We start from the raw sequence: 21,372 nt of genomic DNA on the forward strand, positions 1-21,372 counted from the left end.
ATATTTATATTTTTTGTATCAACTTGGCCCTTAATGAAATTTTGATAAGGCTACAAGATGCACAGATTCAAAGTGACGTCTGATGAAGTAATTGACGTATATATCCAATTGTCTATTACATACAAACCACCAAACAATACTTTTCAAAGTTGGCAAACCTAGTAAAACGGTACCTGTAACTTTTCAGGCCTACAGGTGGAATGAGGTAGGTGAATTAAGATATTTGGTGGAATTCATGAAGAGAATGATGGTCGAGACTACATGGAGCTTTGTTGAAATAATAATTACAGTAGTTGGATCAAGATTTGTAAAGAAGATTATAAAGTATTTTTTTGAAGAATGTTCTGTTGAATTATTATTTATTTATCTTTTTGAACTACAGGTGAAATTTTAATTTTATGGTTCGGCAGATTTCATTAATGAATTCGACTTCAAGTGATGAACTGCAATGATAAATGAGGAAAATGCTGAAGATAAATTTATTCACTTTTTTCTCAAAACAACATAAAAATCTCCAGTATATTTAGTTGACTCAGGAACGTTAAACAAAACATTTTAAATATTGTACAATATATGATTTTCTTAAAACGAAATCCCATACACTAATCGGAATTTCTGAATCAAAACTGAACACTCATTAGCTTTGTTTCAGATTGACATGAAACTTGCTGAATGTCATGTAACAGTATTGCGACATAATTCCAACAGTAATTCACTTTAACAATTAAATATCTGTAAATTTTACTGACATAATACCGTGAAATAAGGGGCATTTGAACGTCAAGAAAAAAAGACAATCGATTTTAGCATTGCATCATTGAACCAAGTAATCATGTTTTCCGTATCGTTCAGTATCCAGTGTTTCCTTTAGGGTACAGCTCGTCATAAGTTGGAAGAAAATCTTTAATTGTAGCCTATATAAGTGAAAGGATTTTTCACAGATCAGGAATCGACCTAGGATATTTCAGAGTGTGCACTATAACTGCAGGTTTCTGCCATCACAGAAGGTGAGTACTCCTAGCGGAAATGTCGATAAACACTAGCCAAGGATGTGTGCTCCAGTGACTGCTACACAGATGTGTGCTCGATTGACTGCTACACAGATGTGTGCTCGAGTGACTACTACACAGCTGTGTGCTCGAGTGACTACTATTACATAGATGTGTGCTCTAGTGACTACTACACAGATGTGTGCTCGAGTGACTACTACAAAGACGTGTGATCTAGTGATGTGTGCTCTACTACTACACAGATGTGTGCTCTAGTGACTACTACACAGATGTGTGCTCTAGTGACTACTACACGTTATGCCATTGCACGGACAGTGACTGCAACACGGACGTGTGTTGGAGGTCAATACAGATTGACGCCTGCATCGATATTATTGATTATCTCCAAATGCAGATTTATAACAAGAGGTAACATTATTACCATAGAAGAATCCAACATTGGGCGATAGTATATGAACGGCCGCTGTCAAAAACAAGTAGTGCATTTCTGAATGTAATTTCCTTCCTGATAGCTGATATCACAATATAAAATATTTAAACGTGTTCCACCTAGCCAAAACACAAACTAACTTTGAATTCATCGGTAATTGTAGTTGTTGATGTTAACTTGTGGTGCGTGATTTTCAAATGCTCTAAAACTTGGTAAATGTTACGTCACTGATAATTCAGGTATGTAAACAAAACAAATCTAGGTTAATTAGGTATATTGAAAATAAATATTGTATATATCTGTCTTTGAACATGCAAATTAGACAACAAAACGTTATCGTTAATGTTGTGTACAGTGTTGACAACACAAAATTTGTAATAGGATTTAAAGTAGCATGTTTTTCTACATAGGTATAGACAGACTACGTAAAACACAACACAAGTTAACATCAACAACTAAAATTACCGATGAATTCAAAGTTAGTTTATGATATGTCTGGGTGGAACACAGGATGGAACACATTTAAATATTTTATATTGTGATGTCAGCTATCAGGAAGGAAATTACATTCAGGAATGCACTACTTGTTTTTGACAGCGGCCGTTCATATACTATCGCCCAATGTTGGATTCTTCTATAGTAATAATGTTACCTCTTGTTATAAGTCTGCATTTGGACATAATAATATTGATGCAGGCGTCAATCTGTGTCGACCTCCAACACACGTCGGTGTGGCAGTCACTGTCCGTGCAATGGCACAACGTGTAGTAGTCACTAGAGCACACATCTGTGTAGTAGTCACTATATCACACATCTGTGTAGTAGTCACTCGAGCACACATCTGTGTAGTAGTCACTAGAGCACACATCTGTGTCGTAGTCACTAGAGTCACTAGATACACGTCTTTGTAGTAGTCACTCGAGCACACATCTGTGTAGTAGTCACTAGAGCACACATCTGTGTGTAGTCACTATATCTAGTAGTCACTCGAGCACACATCTGTGTAGTAGTCACTAGAGCACACATCTGTGTCGTAGTCACTAGAGCATACATCTATGTAATAGTAGTCACTCGAGCACATCTGTGTAGTAGTCACTCGAGCACACATCTGTGTAGCAATCAATTGAGCACACATCTGTGTAGCGGTCACTAGAGCACACTTCTGTGTAGCAGTCACTCGAGCACACATCCTTGGCTAGTGTTTATCGACATTTCCGCTAGGAGTACTCACCTTCTGTGACAGCAGAAACCTGCAGTTATAGTGCCCACTCTGAAATATCCTAGGTCGATTACTGATTTGTGAAAAATCCTTTCACTTATATAGGCTACAATTAAAGATTTTCTTCCAACTTATGACGAGCTGTACCCTAAAGGAAACACTGGATACTGAACGATACGGAAAACATGATTACTTGGTTCAATGATGCAATGCTAAAATCGATTGTCTTTTTTTCTTGACGTTCAAATGCCCCTTATTTCACGGTATTATGTCAGTAAAATTTACAGATATTTAATTGTTAAAGTGAATTACTGTTGGAATTATGTCGCAATACTGTTACATGACACTTAGCAAGTTTCATGTCAATCTGAAACAAAGTTAATGAGTGTTCAGTTTTGATTCAGAAATTCAGACTTTTGCATGGGATTTCGTTTTAAGAAAATCATGTATTGTACAATTTTTAAAACGCTTTGTTTAACGTTTCTGAGTCAAAATCAAATCAAATCAAAATGCCTTTATTTACAAGCGTTTCTCAGTACATACACTGTTTTGCAGAACAACTCAAACTAAATATACCGGAGATTTTGATTTTGTTTCGAGACAAAAGTGAGTACAGTTATCTTCAGCATATCCCTTATTTATCAGTGCAGTTCCACACCATGTCAAATTGATTAATGGAATCCACTCAAGCATTGCTGGGGTAATTCGTATTCAGCGGTAACCTTCTTACCGTGCATGTCTCTGCGCCTCAGAACCAGTTTCTTATAGCCTTTCATTAGGTTAGCTAATCAGTGTGCATGATTCATCATGATCAGTGAAATTTCTTCTGACATCTCTAAACCCGAACTATCTATAGGGAGAACACTTCATCTCTGAAACCTGTCCTGTCACATTGTTCCATGACATTTTCCGAAGACATCCAATTTGAGAATCTCCTGGGACACTAGAGAATGTATTTTCGGCCGCCAATTGATGCAACATATTAATTAAGATATTTCCGTACTTTCCGACATTGTGGCTAGTTCCAAATTAGATCTCACATGGATCCATCGAGTAGCATCGTCAGAATTTTAGCATCAACCGAGAAATTTGACCTGACAATAATGTCAGTGGTGGAAACTTCCATAAATAACATCAGCTTTTTCCCTTGACGTGTTGCTCCAGGATAATATACTTCTACGCGTTGTTTCTACAGGGATATATCACAAAACTCAACTTGAATCGTAACATGTTCCCCATCATCATATCATGGAGGTAAGTAATGGTCATTAGTATGAAATACTTACTTTGCAACTTATTCTCCAGTGTGGAATTCTGATGTGCGTTTGTCCGTAGCTAAGTTTAATTCACAGAAGAATTTATTTATTTACCATAGACGTGTGAGGTACTAAGATGTACAGTGTATTTTTTTTATTATCTTGGATCGTCCATTCAAGTGTTATTGTGGGATTAGTTTTCCCGTCAACAATGATTAACGGGATCCAGATAAAACAAGTTCGCCTCAGCTATCGTGCCACGACATGTTCGCTGCTTGACGGGTTGCGGCATGAACGATAACTCGCGCATGCGCTCCAACGCAAACTCGTCAGACGGACCGGCCAGCAGAGGAGCGAGAGGTCAGTCTACACAATCCGATCACCACGATAAGACCCACTGTGCGCCGAGATCTTAACCTCACTCCTGCCGACTTGTTCGTGAGATACGGACGTATCGATTACTTCTTGCTATTGGTAATATAGTACTTCAATCACTATACTTATCATAATTAACCGTTCGTTCATATTCTGTATCGTTTTTATATGTTGTGCCACACGAAATTTACTTATAAGTATTATTCTTGGTATTCTTTTACTTTACTTAATATCTTACTTAACCTATGTTCGTGCAATACGGACCTAACCTTTAAATTTGGTATTAGTGGTTCTTTACTTTACTTACTATCTTACTTAATCTATGTTCGTACAATACGGACCTAACCTTTAAATTTGGTATTAGTGGTTCTTTACTTTACTTACTATCTTACTTAATCTATGTTCGTGCCATACGGACCTAACCTTTAAATTTGGTATTAGTGGTTCTTTACTTTACTTACTATCTTACTTAATCTATGTTCGTGCAATACGGACCTAACCTTTAAATTTGGTATTAGTGGTTCTTTACTTTACTTACTATCTTACTTAATCTATGTTCGTGCCATACGGACCTAACCTTTAAATTTGGTATTAGTGGTTCTTTACTTTACTTACTATCTTACTTAATCTATGTTCGTACAATACGGACCTAACCTTTAAATTTGGTATTAGTGGTTCTTTACTTTACTTACTATCTTACTTAATCTATGTTCGTGCAATACGGACCTAACCTTTAAAATTGGTATTAGTGGTTCTTTACTTTACTTACTATCTTACTTAATCTATGTTCGTGCCATACGGACCTAACCTTTAAATTTGGTATTAGTGGTTCTTTACTTTACTTACTATCTTACTTAATCTATGTTCGTGCAATACGGACCTAACCTTTAAAATTGGTATTAGTGGTTCTTTACTTTACTTACTATCTTACTTAATCTATGTTCGTGCCATACGGACCTAACCTTTAAATTTGGTATTAGTGGTTCTTTACTTTACTTACTATCTTACTTAATCTATGTTCGTGCAATACGGACCTAACCTTTAAAATTTGGTATTAGTGGTTCTTTACTTTACTTACTATCTTACTTAATCTATGTTCGTGCAATACGGACCTAACCTTTAAAATTGGTATTAGTGGTTCTTTACTTTACTTACTATCTTACTTAATCTATGTTCGTACAATACGGACCTAACCTTTAAATTTGGTATTAGTGGTTCTTTACTTTACTTACTATCTTACTTAATCTATGTTCGTGCAATACGGACCTAACCTTTAAAATTGGTATTAGTGGTTCTTTACTTTACTTACTATCTTACTTAATCTATGTTCGTGCAATACGGACCTAACCTTTAAAATTGGTATTAGTGGTTCTTTACTTTACTTACTATCTTACTTAATCTATGTTCGTGCAATACGGACCTAACCTTTAAAATTGGTATTAGTGGTTCTTTACTTTACTTACTATCTTACTTAATCTATGTTCGTGCCATACGGACCTAACCTTTAAATTTGGTATTAGTGGTTCTTTACTTTACTTACTATCTTACTTAATCTATGTTCGTGCAATACGGACCTAACCTTTAAAATTGGTTATTAGTGGTTCTTTACTTTACTTACTAATCTTACTTAATCTATGTTCGTGCAATACGGACCTAACCTTTAAATTTGGTATTAGTGGACTTACTATCTTACTTAATCTATGTTCGTGCCATACGGACCTAACCTTTAAATTTGGTATTAGTGGTTCTTTACTTTACTTACTATCTTACTTAATCTATGTTCGTGTTACTTTACTTTACTTACTATCTTACTTAATCTATGTTCGTGACCGTGCCATACGGCTTAATCTAACTTAATCTATTTACGGATTAGTGGCTTTAAATTTGGTATTAGTGGTTCTTTACTTTACTTACTATCTTACTTAATCTATGTTCGTGCAATACGGACCTAACCTTTAAATTGGTTATTGGTATTATTGGTTCTTTACTTTACTTACTATCTTACTTAATCTATGTTCGTGCAATACGGACCTAACCTTTAAATTGGTTATTGGTATTATTGGTTCTTTACTTTACTTACTATCTTACTTAATCTATGTTCGTGCAATACGGACCTAACCTTTAAATTGGTTATTGGTATTATTGGTTCTTTACTTTACTTACTATCTTACTTAATCTATGTTCGTGCAATACGGACCTAACCTTTAAATTGGTTATTGGTATTATTGGTTCTTTACTTTACTTACTATCTTACTTAACCTATGTTCGTGCAATACGGACCTAACGTTTAGATTATTGCTCTGGGTCTATTATTACTTCTCTTACACTTTTCTTACTTAATCTTTGTTTATACGATACTGACCAAACATTATATATTGTTCTTAGTGTTGATATTACTTTTGTTCATACTATTTTACATAACATACAGTGTGTTGCGATTTGAGATAGGTTTGATTTAGATAGAGATCTAGGTAGTTACGCTTTTGTGTTTTCTTTAATTGATGATAGTAAATATCTTACTTATCGACACCTACTTATTTCAAATTCTTAATTTTTTCAAGGTCAGTTGCGTAATGATGATTTACTAAATGCTTAAACTTTACCACCACCTTAGGTGATAGTAATATATCTGAACCCAACTGACATACATAATCCAAAAGGGTAAAATTTAGACCCCTGGATCGAATCCCCGCTTGATTGGGCTCATCTAGGGTATGCGATACGTGTCATTCTTAACAGTAAATGGTTGTGTTGAGAAAAGACACGTCACAGACGGTTATGTTTCATGAGTGAAAATCAAATTTGTTACAATAGTTTTCTCATTTTGTACTTTATGTAACACATTGTCCGATTCTGTTTTGTGGTTGTGTAAGATTTTTTAAACTATTTATATATTAAAGGTATGTTAAATGTATATACCTTTAATAGTAAGTATTACATTATTAGATTAAATTAGGTGTTTTATGTGACAAGTTTTATTTGGTTATTATACTGTTTAACCCTACAATGCATGAATGTCTTTTCTCATTGAAAAAATATATGTGATAGTGTTTTAACCCTATAACACAGTAAAAATAGTAAAACAAATCTGACAAAAAATAACAATAATAATTCACTTTAAAAAAGTTGTGCCATTTGGCTACACCATGCATTCGTAGTACTTTGGCAAATATAACTTTTTATGTGGGGATGCATGTTGTAGCCAATTGGCTAAATTATAAGTTAAAGTAATTCTTTATAAATTTATTACTACTCACCTCTAATTGAGTTTAATTTACATTTACATTCAATCGATTGTGTGTATCTTTGGGGATGAAAATAAAAAAACATGCTTACAACAAACATTTAAGATTTAAAATTGCGTTTTCAATACAATCAGAAATTGAAATGTGATTTATTTTGGATATTTAAGTATGTTGAATTTTAACAATAGTAAATTGCACAAGTAGGATCTAATTATTAAATAAAGTTGATCCATGATAGGTTATTATGTACTTTTTTAGTAGTTTTCTGTTTATAATTCTAAAAATGTGCCTATTGCGATCTAGCTAAATACCCGAAATTAATCTGGTATTAAGTAATCCGTATCAGTAGTGTTCCCAGATATCGAAACAACCCAAGACCAATCGTTAGTGTTGTCATTTGTATAAAACTAACAGAGTTTTAATGTAGTATCATGTGTTTGTATGATCAGAGTTAAAAGCAGCACATGTAAAGTCAGTATACAACTTAACCACTTCCACACTGTATCACTTCGGTGTGTGTGTTTTTTTTTAATTCACGGTTTTTTTAAATTTTTAAGTTACTGTGTTTATATTTTATTGTGTATAAAGACTTTTTTAGGTGTTTCATGAGCTTTGTATAGTTTAGATGTACGACTGTGTGTAAATGTTACGTGAAAGTAACAATGTAATACTTTAAACATTTGAAAAATCTGACTAATATCAAATAAGTAATGTTGATGACTTATACTAGGGGACATGAATATAGTTTGATTTTCTTTGGTTAAAGACCACAATTTCACCTTATTGCTTTGTAATATTTAATAAATTAGCTAAACATTAGCCAATATAAGTATTTACACAGTAATATAATACAAGTTCAACTAGATAAAACACAAATATTGTCTCAGATTGTCATACACTTCCTTACTAACTACGTGAATAAATAGTTATAGACCTAACTAGCAGTCTGTAAAGCTACAGAGCACCGGGCTACGTCATGTTGACCTCCCACAGTTTGAGGTTATTGTCTATCACCTCCTCGAACCACTGTCTCCTGGCGGGATCCTTGAAGACCGGCGCCAGGGTCCTGAGGTCGAGCTGGAGCAGCGCCTCGTTCCCCATGAGGCGGTTGAGGTCGCGCAGTAGCTCCGAGCTGTCCTGGTGGTGCAGCTTGATCAGGCTGGAGTACACGAAGAAGTAGAACTGCGTCCTGAGGTTCTCTTCGGCCCAGTTCTCCAGGGTCGTGTTTCCACTGGCGGCCAGGATACGGCCCGTGTGTTCCGCGTACCACGGCGAGAAGTAGCTGTCAATCTCCTCCGAGGACAGTGCTGACACTCCTCGCACCTTCATCACCTCCTTGATACGACTGTAGATGGCGGGGCTGTACACGAACACCTGTGACAACAAGCGATTGTCGGTTAATATGTGAAACTTTACATCTGTACACAGGTCATCATCCGCAAGATCCAACTCCGTGTGGCCACAAACTGTTGTATCTTAAATTCCTTATGTACATGAAGAGGTTTCAGAAACTTCCTTGGTCTTATCGATAAAGTCGATGATGATTTAGTGATTTATGATCGGATGATCGGATCAGCGGTCTTCACATGTGTGTTAGACACTCATCCGATTACAAATCACGACGTCATCAACCTAATCGATAAGACCAAGAAAGATCCTGCAACCCTTGGTCCACACACGGATTTACAGGTACATCAGTTTTGAGTGCTTGGAACGGTTGGCTCAGCACGGGTATACGGGGGATTAAACTCACTAGATAAGAGCTTCTGTCCTGACTGATTATTTTAAGGTTTTTCACTTGATATTAAAGTAAGATTAAGTGAAAATTGTTTAACCACTAGAGTTGGATGGTTTTCAGGACTGGTGCTGTCTTATGTTGCGGCCGGCCGCTGACAAATCCTAGAAATGTGCTAAATTTAAACCTCTTAATTTTTCAGTATAACATTTATAATAGAAGATTTCCACATTAGAATTATCTAATGATTTTAATTATGATGCGGCTAAGAACAGCATCTGACGAAGAAAAAGTTTTTTAAAATGTAAAAAATAATTTACTAAGAACCTACGGCAAATACAGGCGTTCAAGACTTAGTAATGCCACAAGATTTCATAAAAATTAGTATTTTTGGCGTCGTTTCTCAGCCATATAAGATAAAACCAAAATTTAAATACAAACATTTTAGTTTTAAGAGAGCTATCGTAGATTTAATGAGTCATAATTTGCTATTTGAATTTTTAGGTTTTAAGGGTTTAAAATATCCTATATTCAAACCATTTAAACAATTAAACCATTGTTGTGTATTAAAGGTGACAACTATTACACATTTAAAAAAGTTCCTCTTTGGTAACCTTAGATAAAAAATTGGTTTTGCTAGAATATTAAAATTTGACAATTCGGACCACCTGTATACAATAAACGAATTAAATTAAAACTTTTTCTCCTAAATGAACAGTGAGTAAGAGACCTTTAAAGGAGGTAGGTACATCTTGACCTATCTTTACAATTAATTAGGTACTCGTACTTCCGTCAAATCCTAAAATAACCGCGAGGTGTTGACAAAAGTTACAAGTTCCGGAATCATTCCAGACACAGGGTAAAATGTGACCCCGCAGAATGGCTTCGTTGTTGTTGTTAAAGTCATATAACACATATTACACAACAACGTCGTCTAATCGTTCTCGTTGCGCGGTGCGCTGTTTATACGTAAGCCTACAAAGTTGTTAATAATTTTTACGAAATGAAAGTTTGTTTGTATTTTGTTGTGTAATATGTGTTATATGACTTTAACAACAATAACGAAGCCATTCTGAGAGTTACATTTTATCCTGAGTCAGATAATGGAATGATTTCTGAAACATGTAACTTTTGACAACATCTCACGTTTATTTTTTGATTTGACGGGGGTACGAATACCTAATTAACTGTTAATATATTTCAAAAAGGGGCAATAACCAATTCAAATCTACCTGTACTTTGAACATCTATATCTTTAGCTCAACCTGTATATGAAACTGAACTTGTTTCGTGGTTTGTTGTGTGTGTTACTATAGAATCTGTACAGAAAATTGTTAGTACTATATAATCTGTACAGAAAATGTTTAGTAGCATTCTATATAATCTGTACATAAAATTTTTATTACTTTACAATCTGTCCAGAACATTTTCATTACTATAGAATCCGTACAGACAATGTTTAGTACTATAGAATCCGCACAGAAAATGTTTAATACTAAAGAATCTGTACGGAAATTGTTTATTACTATATAATCTGTTGAGAAAACTCAGAGGAGTGCTACAAATGTAAGTGTAAGGCCAGGACATCCAGCTTGACCTCGAAAGATGAGACCGTCCTTCTCAAACGGTTGATCAGAGCTGTCATTTGAGTAGATCAGATTATCATCTAAAAACAACATGGCGCCGCGCCGTGGAGTGTTGCAGCGTGAAGCTTGACATTACCTGGGGGAGCTAGTATACCGGCACGAAGGTGGCAAGAAGAAATTCCTCGTACTTAAACCGGTATGTGATCAACACCTACACATGTGGGTACAATGCGACCAGTAAGTATGTACAATGTGCGCCTATACTGGGCGTTAGCAGACTTGATTCCACATCAAGGTTTCAGGCACAGGATGAGGGTGCTAAGGAGTGTGTACCCTCTGGATTATGAGTTTCATCTCACAGGTTTATATTGTGTGGTAGTCAAAAAGAGATTTCAGTAGCATTTTTTCTACTTAAAAACTCAATAAAAATAATTTCAAATCCTCAACTCAATGAGCTTTGTCGAAATTCTTTTATAACTCTATCGTTATTAACTTTTCCAAGTGTATACATTTATGAATGAATACCATTTTGTAAATTTAAACGGAATCTTATCCAAGGAATATTATTACATTTTGAAATTCGTCCAGTTGTACACAAAATATTGTTGAATAAACTTGATGAATTTATAAGTAATGAATCTGCTGCACCATTGTGTAACGACCTTTCAAAATTACGGCGTTCTTTTTTCGTAGAGCCTGTAAGAGGCACGTGTATTTCTAATTTCATTTTTTTCGGCGATCGGAAAGTTGAAAAAATTGTGTTCTTTTAGAGGTTGAAAATGCTCTCGTTTTTATTTTTAAGTTATGAGGCACTTATGTGTCATCTTTATAGCATATCGGGTTGCAAATCAAAGATAAGTTCTTTTATGGGTTGCAACCCCATTTAAACCTCTATGGGTGGCTTATGTTCATGAAAAATTCTTTATTTGTATGTCGAGAACACAAGACACGTGTCATATTTAATCTTTCTAGGACATCGTAAAGTTGAAAAATAAAATATGGTTCTTAAAGGAGTTGCAAACCCATTTCACTAAATATAAATTTGCAAGGAGATAAATGTTTTATTAAAATATATTATTTTAAATAATATTCCATCAGTAATTTCTGTTATTGATGAGTCAGATAATGCTTTTATTTTCATTAAATCAAAAGACGTGGGCATGGATAAGTGGGAAATTTGTAATAGAAAGTCAATAATGTAACTGCTTAACCTTGGCCTTAGGAAGGAACCGAGCCACACAGTAAACTGTGTAATGTTAACAGGCACGCCCTCGAGCTGTACTGTGTGATAATACGTATCATTAAAACTACGCATAAGTCGGTGATAATAGTTATATTACTTACTATTACATCATACTTCGATATTTAATGATTACATAACTGACCGGTGTTGTGTGTTTCCTGTCAAAGTAAATTGTATCAAGTACTAATCTGTTATTGTTCAGTCTTTATCATTTAATTCTCACGTTATATAACTTAACTAGTAAGCATTGACAAAATATAAAGACACACCCTGTAATACGTATTGCATTGATTATCTGTAATAATAATAATGAACATCATTAACTGTACTGTATTAAATTTAATCACAGCTTATTTATTAATTAGCTTCCTACTTATAGTAAAAAATTGAAGTATTCTTCAATACTTGACCACTCCAAAAGAGCATGACTGACTTCCTAGGAACCTATTATATTATTGACAGTAAGGAAATACAAAACTGATTTAAATACTCCCCAAAGTTGATCCATTTAATTAGTTGCGACACGTATGGCGCTAATAGTTCCTCACTTTGGGAGTCCTAATAATAAATTGAACGTTTCTTCTTGAGTAAACTAAGTGGGTCTTGAAATACTTAGGGCTCATTTTTCTATTTTCATGGACATAAGAAACACTGATTATAAAACAAGTTAGCAGAGTAATAACAGCTGGAGATATTGCACACACAACAGGTGGTGCTATAAACTGCAGTGTTCTGTGTCCGGTGGCAAGAGAAGTTTAGGCCAAGTTATTCTTTAAACGATTACAGGAGAAAGGCTCTAAGTGTATCTCCTCACCAGTACTACAACGTTAAAGAAATAGTTCCTTTGACAAGTAGAATCTATGACACACAATCCTAATGAAGAAGACATTTTCAATTTCCCAACTCCGAAGTGGGCAGAGTCCATTCAAAACCACGAGGAGGTTGATTGCATCTTTCTTCAATTAAAATCTTTCCAATAAAAATTGCTTTAATAATGTCCAATATTACCCCTTCATCACTATATTATACAGTTCAGTTTTTGAGCATAATCCTTACATGGGGTAATATAATTAAATATTTAAAGTTCATAACGGTCAATGGCAATTTTCATTGTAGCTGACACAATTGTAACATAGAATATACTTGGACAGACAATACATCATGGATACAGGCAAGCAGTATGAATGCAATTTCACATAGGTTAAGAGTTGGCTATGGTAAAATGGCCTTGAGTCTTTCCCTATAAGAACAATGTTTAACTCTAATGCACTTTAACGACCTTATGTGTAGTCGGAGAATTGTGGGAGATCGTAGTATCCTGGTTTCAGAGGTATTTTCGATAATTTTATGATTTATCTCAGAAAAATTCTAAAACTTTGTGGTACTGCATTGTTAAAATATGCAAAAATAATATACATAACAAAAAAATTGGATGCGTATTAATTATATCTTTAAAATGAGACAATTCCAATAACGCAACGATATAAAATAAGTGTATCATTATTTCTATGGCGAACTGAAAATGTCCATTGAGGTTGGATATGAAGAGAGTTAGTTGAATAAGGCAGTGATAAACACATCTGCGCTGTTGTACCAGGTCAGCGTGAGGGCGAGTCAAAGCAAGAACGAGCGAAATAATCACAACAGGAACGACAACACGAGAATGAAACAAATATAGAAGCGAAGTAGGTCACACATCACGCAGACAGAGAGGAAGTTGACCAAGAGAAATACCTTGAACTTGTCAGTGAAACTGGAACTATTACGTTACATGATCTGTTACAGTTGGCAACACTGAGTTGGCGTGCCACCGGTCTGCCTCCAGACCGACTCTACTACGTCACGATCAGCTGTTTGCCGAGTGAGGGCGTGGCGCCACCATCGCCCGTGTGTCTTTACACCGGGGTTTGTTTTGGTCCAACAAAGACATTCCAGCGCCCAACAGCGATTACTCTGTTTTCAGACAGCTACAAAGATCAAGGGTACCGGGTGCCACTTAATTATTAGTCTGCCCAAGGCTTCTGTAGCGATCGCGATTACGTTTGAGGTTAAGTGGAACACGTAAACTATATAGACCCTACGTCTCCTACAGTTCATACATGCCTCAAAGGTCTTGCAATTATCAGCACAAATATAACTCCTGATATAGAAGCTAAAATCTTACCAGATAAATTTGTTAGCCGCGTATAATGGTTTTTAACTATTTGTTATAGAAAAATGTGTAATTGAGTAATGCAATAAACGACCATCAATTAAAATTAAGCTACGAATTAATATGTTTAACTAGAGTTACTTTTGCTATCGACGAACTACTTTCACGAACATTCTTAGATCCATTTATTTAGTATTTATTTAGGCTGTTGTTGTTAAGATTCCTTTAAAAGTGTATGAAATCATGTTTTCGTTGTTAAAATGTGTGTAATCTTCATATCGATGGCTATTTTCCTTCTTTAACGATAAATTATTTGAATTAGATAATCTCCTCATAATTGCTATGAACTCGTCCTGTCTTCTTAAAAAAAAACCGTTTTTATGTCGGAGGTTTCGAAAGAGACACTTAGTTATATATTAAGTAAGTATGTGCTGCTATAGTTTTTAAACAAGAGATATTATAACGAGAACAACATATTATGTCCAAAATGCAATTTAGTAAACGCTAATGTAATTTTCAAATAATCACGTATTTAATAATTGAAATTTGTATATGTAATATTTGTCATTCTTTCCTTAGTTTCTTAGCTTATTTATAAGTGGGAGTGTATAGGAGGCTATGTCATCTTCCTTAAAACCTGCAAAAATTCAATTTATTTTACCCAAAGTAGATGTATGTAGCTCATTGTAACAACGATAATCTTCTTTGTTTTTCAGCCTTTTGTTTTTTCTTCCAACGACTTAAAAAACGATAAATATAAATAAATACAAGAAATAAGGAACGAATAGGATACCATTTCGACAAATACAGCAATATAGAGAAACTATAAAATTACATTTATAAGAATCTTACAACAAATACAGATTTAAATAGTGATTTAAAATAATATTTCTTTTACAAAGAGTTCTGTCCACGACAAAAAGATAACGCCCGTACTGAGTATCGATCCCGCGAACCTCCAGTTGGTGAACAACTATCACTGCTTGTCCATGAACTATGTTCGGGGAGCTCGTAGTTACGTCTAACGCCTATTACGTCAAGATGCAGACATAACCTTGTTGATTGAGTTGTTACTTATTTATGTATCACTTACAATGTTATTAAATGTCCAAATCCACTTTAAATGCTAAGTAATAGCTTTGAATTTTCTGAGGATAGACTTTACTATCAATATTTGGGGTTTATGTGGCATAAATGTTGTTCGGTAAAGCTAGTTCTATTCTTTTAACCACAGATAGTGCTACCATTATTAAGTCTTTTCTTTTGAGTTTCATCCAACGTTATTCTTATAGTAAGTATGAATTAAATATGAATTGTTGAGAATTTTGTGTTATTGTTTGAATTTACTAAGTATATTTTTTTCTTGTTGTCTAAAGTATACTTTTAGTGGTGTACCCCAGTTTGTCATTGGATATCACAAAGGTTTAATTGGAATAGGTTTTAGCACTGGGTGCAATATTTTCTCACAGACTGAAACTTTTAAACGAAGGTAAAAGACAAGTATTGAAATTATAATTTGTACCATAACAACTAGTTTATGAAGACATTAATGTTTTGAATACATATGTTTCAATAAGCAGGTATTAATATTTTGTTTGGTTTATTTAAACGTGATAGGGCAATAATTCGTGTTATAAAATGTACATAGATCTTTTTGAATCTTTGATACGTATTAGTTTTATCTTTACTGTACTAAAATAATAATAAAGTAATGCACGCCCAGGTATTGTATTGCATACTATACGAGTACGTAATGTATCAAAGTAGTTCAAATTACGGAGAGTCGTCTAGGTCTAAGCCTACCAACGGACAGGGTTTATGTGACGACAGGCAGAGCATATGTTGGCATAAAAAGTAGTGTTTACGGTTTCTTTTACCGTTTTATTAGTAGAGTGTGTAAAAGGTTGTGCCATATGTTTGGGTGACCTCGATTACACTCACTATTATCCTTTCACTCTTTTATTTCTTCAGATTTATCGTGTAGCGTGAGTAACAATATTAATATGATGTTACGTCGTTTAAGCCGACCTGATAGTTTGGTACAGGTTGCTGTGTTGTATTGTGGTGGATATGTTATGTAAGGTTACATTGTCTTGTGCTTTCACATTACTCCAGACTTTTCCCAAGCCTTAGGATTGATCACTGAAATCATAACTGCAAACAAATTCCTTGTGACAATTGCGATTTTACACGTTTAGTGCATTGCACTGACTTGTTACCTGAACATAGACAGTAATCGAAGTGTGCTTGTTGTGTTGCGAGAGTACGTGGTGCGCCAGCTGGTTGTACTTTCCAAATAATAACAGTACAACAGGTTTGGAACAATACCTTCCATTCCGTAAGTCACTGTCTCTGCTCGGAATGGAATATCGGTAAAGAGAGAATGAGTTATTGACAGAACTTAGTAAATCGTTCTTTGCCCTCTCACTCTTTCACGTGTTGTTGACAAACACACTCTCAAACAGGTTTACTTTGCCTATGCTCGTTCTCATCTATCGTATGGAACGATCTTCTGGGGAAATTCCCCTGCCTCTGACAAAGTGTTTTTTATCCAAAAGAAAATGGTAAGACTGATGATACCTTCTCTTTTCATTCTTCAGAGTCTTCTTATGTACTTTATATAGTTACGTCGACGCATGCCATGCAATATTGTAATTGTTTCACGCAATAAAGAATATTATTATTATTCTTTACGTCAAAGCGAACCAAGAAAAATGTTTTAATAACAATCATCACCACTCTCATTTCACAAGTAACTCTCAATTTCTCCAGTAACCTATTCACAAGACAAGCTTCTGGAAAGGTCACCGCTTTATATATGTTTATAAATTTACAATTATATGCCACTTTAAATAAAGAAAGCAAAATCGCTTCCAAGATTCAAAATACTTTCAAAAGACTATCTACTTTCTCACTGTTTCTACAGCGTAGCTGAGTACTTGGCTTCTCTCTCAGGACTTTGAGGCATCCAACTTGCTAGAAGACAAAAATAATTGTACACTTTGTTGTGTAGTGGTGTAATAATTGTACACTTTGTTGTGTAGTGGTGTAATAATTGTACACTTTGTTGTGTAGTGGTGTAATAATTGGCGTGTCTTTGCCAAAGTATTATGCTTGTAAGGAGTCTGTGACAATTACGTAAATAAAAATATAAAAAGAGGCATGACTGCTATTTTTCACTAGTACTCCATGTTTCTATTTGACTGGATCTCTTCAGGTAGATAGAAGTCGTTCACACATTTCAGTGATCAAATCTACAACACGTTTTTAACACTGTAGAAACACCGGGACGGCGTGAAGGCAAAAGAAATTGTAACCTTAGGTATACGGATGTCAACATAATTAACCGTTGCACAAGCTGAGCGCTGGAGCAACACATTAGCAGTTTAGTGAAACAGCCGACAGGTGGCAGCTGAATCGAATGGTAATGAATTAGCTGTCAATATGAGTGACAGCTTCTGTTCAAGGCGTAAACAACAGGCTGAGCGCGCCGACCTCTCGGAAACGTTATCTTAACTATTAGTCCAGTCATTTAAGGTTTTATCTGCGGAGAAATTCCTAGTGAGCTGAATTTTTGTACACACCTTCATTGTAGCGTTTTAATGAAGAGGTGAAAAATCGACATAGATATCGTACCGGCTAAACATGTTATAAGGGTGAAAAGGTCACGAAAATCACCCATGGCTCGGAGGACAATAAAGTTCATTATAAAAATTATTTCTCATACGATTATCTACAAACGTGCCTCTTGCATTTTTCTGTAAAGTCAACTGTTTTCGGGCTAGAGCACTGAGAAAGCGACTACATTATGATGATGCACTCGTTTCCGCACCACCTTTGAGGTAGACTGCAAGGCGCGTTTTTTTACATAGTTTCCCTCGTACGCATAATCCATGACATGCAATAATGCAATGTTTTTTATGCTTAAGAATTATTTATTTTCACAATGAAAAATAGGGGGGGAAATTGTTTGTATATAATTTTCTTTTATATTCATTCGTCGTCGATATCAATTACAAAAGATTGCGTTTAATAGATAATCGGGTGATGGTGGCAATAAAGTTGTTATTGGCTCTAATATATTATTTTTCAACTCCCAACTCCATTAATGTTATCTATTTCATTATTAATTTTTAGCTAATATTTCACTTGGTGGTGGATAGGACTCGTGAATAATTGTAATGGAACTAATATCTTCTTTGATTATCGATGCATTAGTTTCTACAATTCGTAAACTTTCATCACAAAGATTTGTCTTTTTTTTCTTCGTACCACGAATTATTCATAGTATTAGCTGCAGTATCTCGAAAGCAAATTATAGGCAAAGATTTATTTTTCGTTGTAATTACAATATTACTCCCATATCGCGCAATCGATATTTTAATGATGTCTTGTCATCTGGAACGTAACTTTGAAATATCAACTCAGCCAATGTGAATTGACAATCGTCATTGTTTTCAATGTAATGGAAAACATTGCCCATAGCAATTCTGATATTCTCATCGAATGGACGGCCTACATCACCCTTTCCACTAAGTAACAAAAAATTGGAGAAACACTTATCGTGGTACTTAGCTTCGACAGAGACAAGGTCATACTCAAAATTTACACGCTCCTTTACATTTCTTCCATATTTATCACCACGCGCCTCTGCAGCTTTTAAAACGGTGTCTTTAAATGTGAGAGTACTCACTTCTCTTATAGCGCGTCTGTATTTTTTTCTTTCGATTTCTTCACTTGCTTTTTCTACACAAAACAAACATAATTTTTTATATCAAAAGAATTAATTCTTTTTTTGCGCGGAGATGTTGATGTACTCGGCTCTTCTTGGCGTCGTTTGAAGGCCGCAATACTCAAATTGTTCGTATAATTTTTATGACAATTACTGTGAACATTTACAAATGTCACAGTATTCAAATATTCAACGTTACCATCACTTCTAGAGACACTAGCATTTTTTTAATGTTTGTAGACCACGTCTAACTTCTACTACGTCACCACTAGATAACGATTTATTACATATGAAACATTCATCACTCATCATGAAAACTGTTCAAGAGCAAACTGGTAGTATTGCACAAAACGTAACGTTTTTAACACTCAAGAAATATTTTTCAACTGAGCTAAACACAGTCCGACATGCAGTAGCAGGTATAAAGGGACGGATCTCAGAACACTAAAGAACGGAACATCTGCCAGTGGAGGTCATTTGTATTATATATAGTAGATTTTACTAAGTTCCAAAACCTCTATAATATAGGTATATTTGTCACAAAACGTCCGAGTAGAAGTTACAAGTTTTAAGAAAACAAATACATTGATAAAAAGTAATAGAGTTGACGCCTTATATGTATACGATATATCATACCCTATGTGAGTGCAAAAACTTATTTTCGTGACCTTTTGCCCTTTTTAACTTTTTTAGCCGGTACGATATCAATGTCGATTTTTCACATCTTCATTAAAACGCTACAATGAAGGTGTGTACAAAAATTTAGCTCACTAGGAATTTTGCCGCAGATTGAGGTTTAAAAAACCTAAAATGACTGGACTATATTGTTGATTGCAGAGTGGCGCTGATATTAACTTTAATAAAACCTTTACTATGAATTGAGTTTAAATGTTCAATGTACAAATTGTAAAGCTTCTGTATTATAATGAGTGGCTGCATTTCCAATAATTCTTTAAAACGTAAATTTGCATATTCAGTTAGAATCACTTCGCGGGGCGTTGTTAAAGAGAAACTAATGAACTGACACGACAGCCAATGTCGACTGTTTGAAGGATATCTACGGATAACCTCGGTCTTGTTTTCTGAACAGGATTATATTTTAAGTATATTTCAATGCGTTATTTAAATAAGTTTTCGCTAAATTTAAACTTGCCGTACAGTCTTATGTCAGTACTATTCTGCTTTCATTTACTGTACAAGTTACAGATTTTAAATTTATTAGTAAGTCGATTTTTAAATATTTATTACATTTAACATGTTTGTGTAAAGAAGACTTTTGAATGTCTCTTAAGAAGTTTCGTAAGACAAGTTTATTCAGTTATTAAAACATTCGCCGATATCAAGAATATTATTGTTGTGTTACTTGTAGTTTTCTTATTAAGTTAAGACTAGAGCACTTTTTTTGGAACGAATGATTTTACGTGCGTTAAATTTAAACATGTAAACTTTATGCATCAGCCTGACTTTTCGACCTACTTTAGAAATACGTATAATTATATTTACATTACAGGGTGTTCATTTGAAAACTTCAAACTCGTATTAAAAGGCTTATAGCCCAAGTATCAACATTCTGTAAACTGGAGTGTATAGTACTAATTGGGGGAACAAAAAAATTTTTTTTTTTTATTGGGGTGTTCACCCACATGCCCCCCCCGTACCCAAAGCCAAAATTTTGCAATGACAACTAATACCTTGTGACTCCTCAAATTGAAGCTCATAAAAATGCTGTATTTTGGTAAAACAAATTGAAATCGGCTAATCCGTTTGGTATCAGCAGCCAATAATGTAATTTCCTTGCACAACAATTATTAGTCTACAAACTACTACACTACTGCTAATAACGACAAAATTACTCACTGAATACCTTGTAAATCCTTTGTAAACTTTAAATCAAATGTTCAAATTGGTAGCCATTGTTCAAGCAAAAAATAACATATTTTCAAATTCTAACCTAACGTTTCTAAAAGTGTCTCTGGTTAAGTGTGTACTCAGCAGTGATCCTGTTTTTCAAGTCTTGGACACCAGTAGGATGTGTTTTAAAAACTACTGATTTCAAGTGACCCCACCGAAAAGTCTAAGGGTGTTAAGTCTGGAGACACTAAACATTTGCTTTACTGATGAATGTATATTATGTTAACGGTTTTGTGAATAAACACAATTGCCGATTTTGGTCAGACCGAAAGCCACAGATATTCGTTGAAAGATCAACCCAATGGCCTAAAAAATTAATTTTTGGGCAGGAGTGCTTTGCGACACTATTGTTAGACCTGGATTTATTGAAGGAATCTTAAATGAAGAATCATACTTAGAGTTGCTAGAAAACACTATTGGTCCTCTTATTGTGGAAACACTTGAAACCAGTTAAATGATGTAGGCCAGTTACATTTAG

General features: G+C 34.6%; 1 protein-coding gene across 1 annotated transcript in view; it reads right to left on the bottom strand.

Annotated features, from left to right (window-relative positions):
• Positions 1-8,308: 8,308 nt before the first annotated feature.
• LOC124357918 (torso-like protein) overlaps positions 8,309-21,372 on the bottom strand; it is an 82,278-nt gene continuing 69,214 nt past the window's right edge. Inside the window, exon 5 of the mRNA XM_046810036.1 lies at positions 8,309-8,909. Coding sequence (XP_046665992.1) covers positions 8,505-8,909 — 405 coding nt within the window. The 3' untranslated portion in view covers positions 8,309-8,504. The remainder of the gene's footprint in view (positions 8,910-21,372) is intronic.

The sequence above is a fragment of the Homalodisca vitripennis genome, chromosome 3 (genome assembly GCF_021130785.1).
Source record: "Homalodisca vitripennis isolate AUS2020 chromosome 3, UT_GWSS_2.1, whole genome shotgun sequence".
NCBI lineage: Eukaryota > Metazoa > Arthropoda > Insecta > Hemiptera > Cicadellidae > Homalodisca > Homalodisca vitripennis.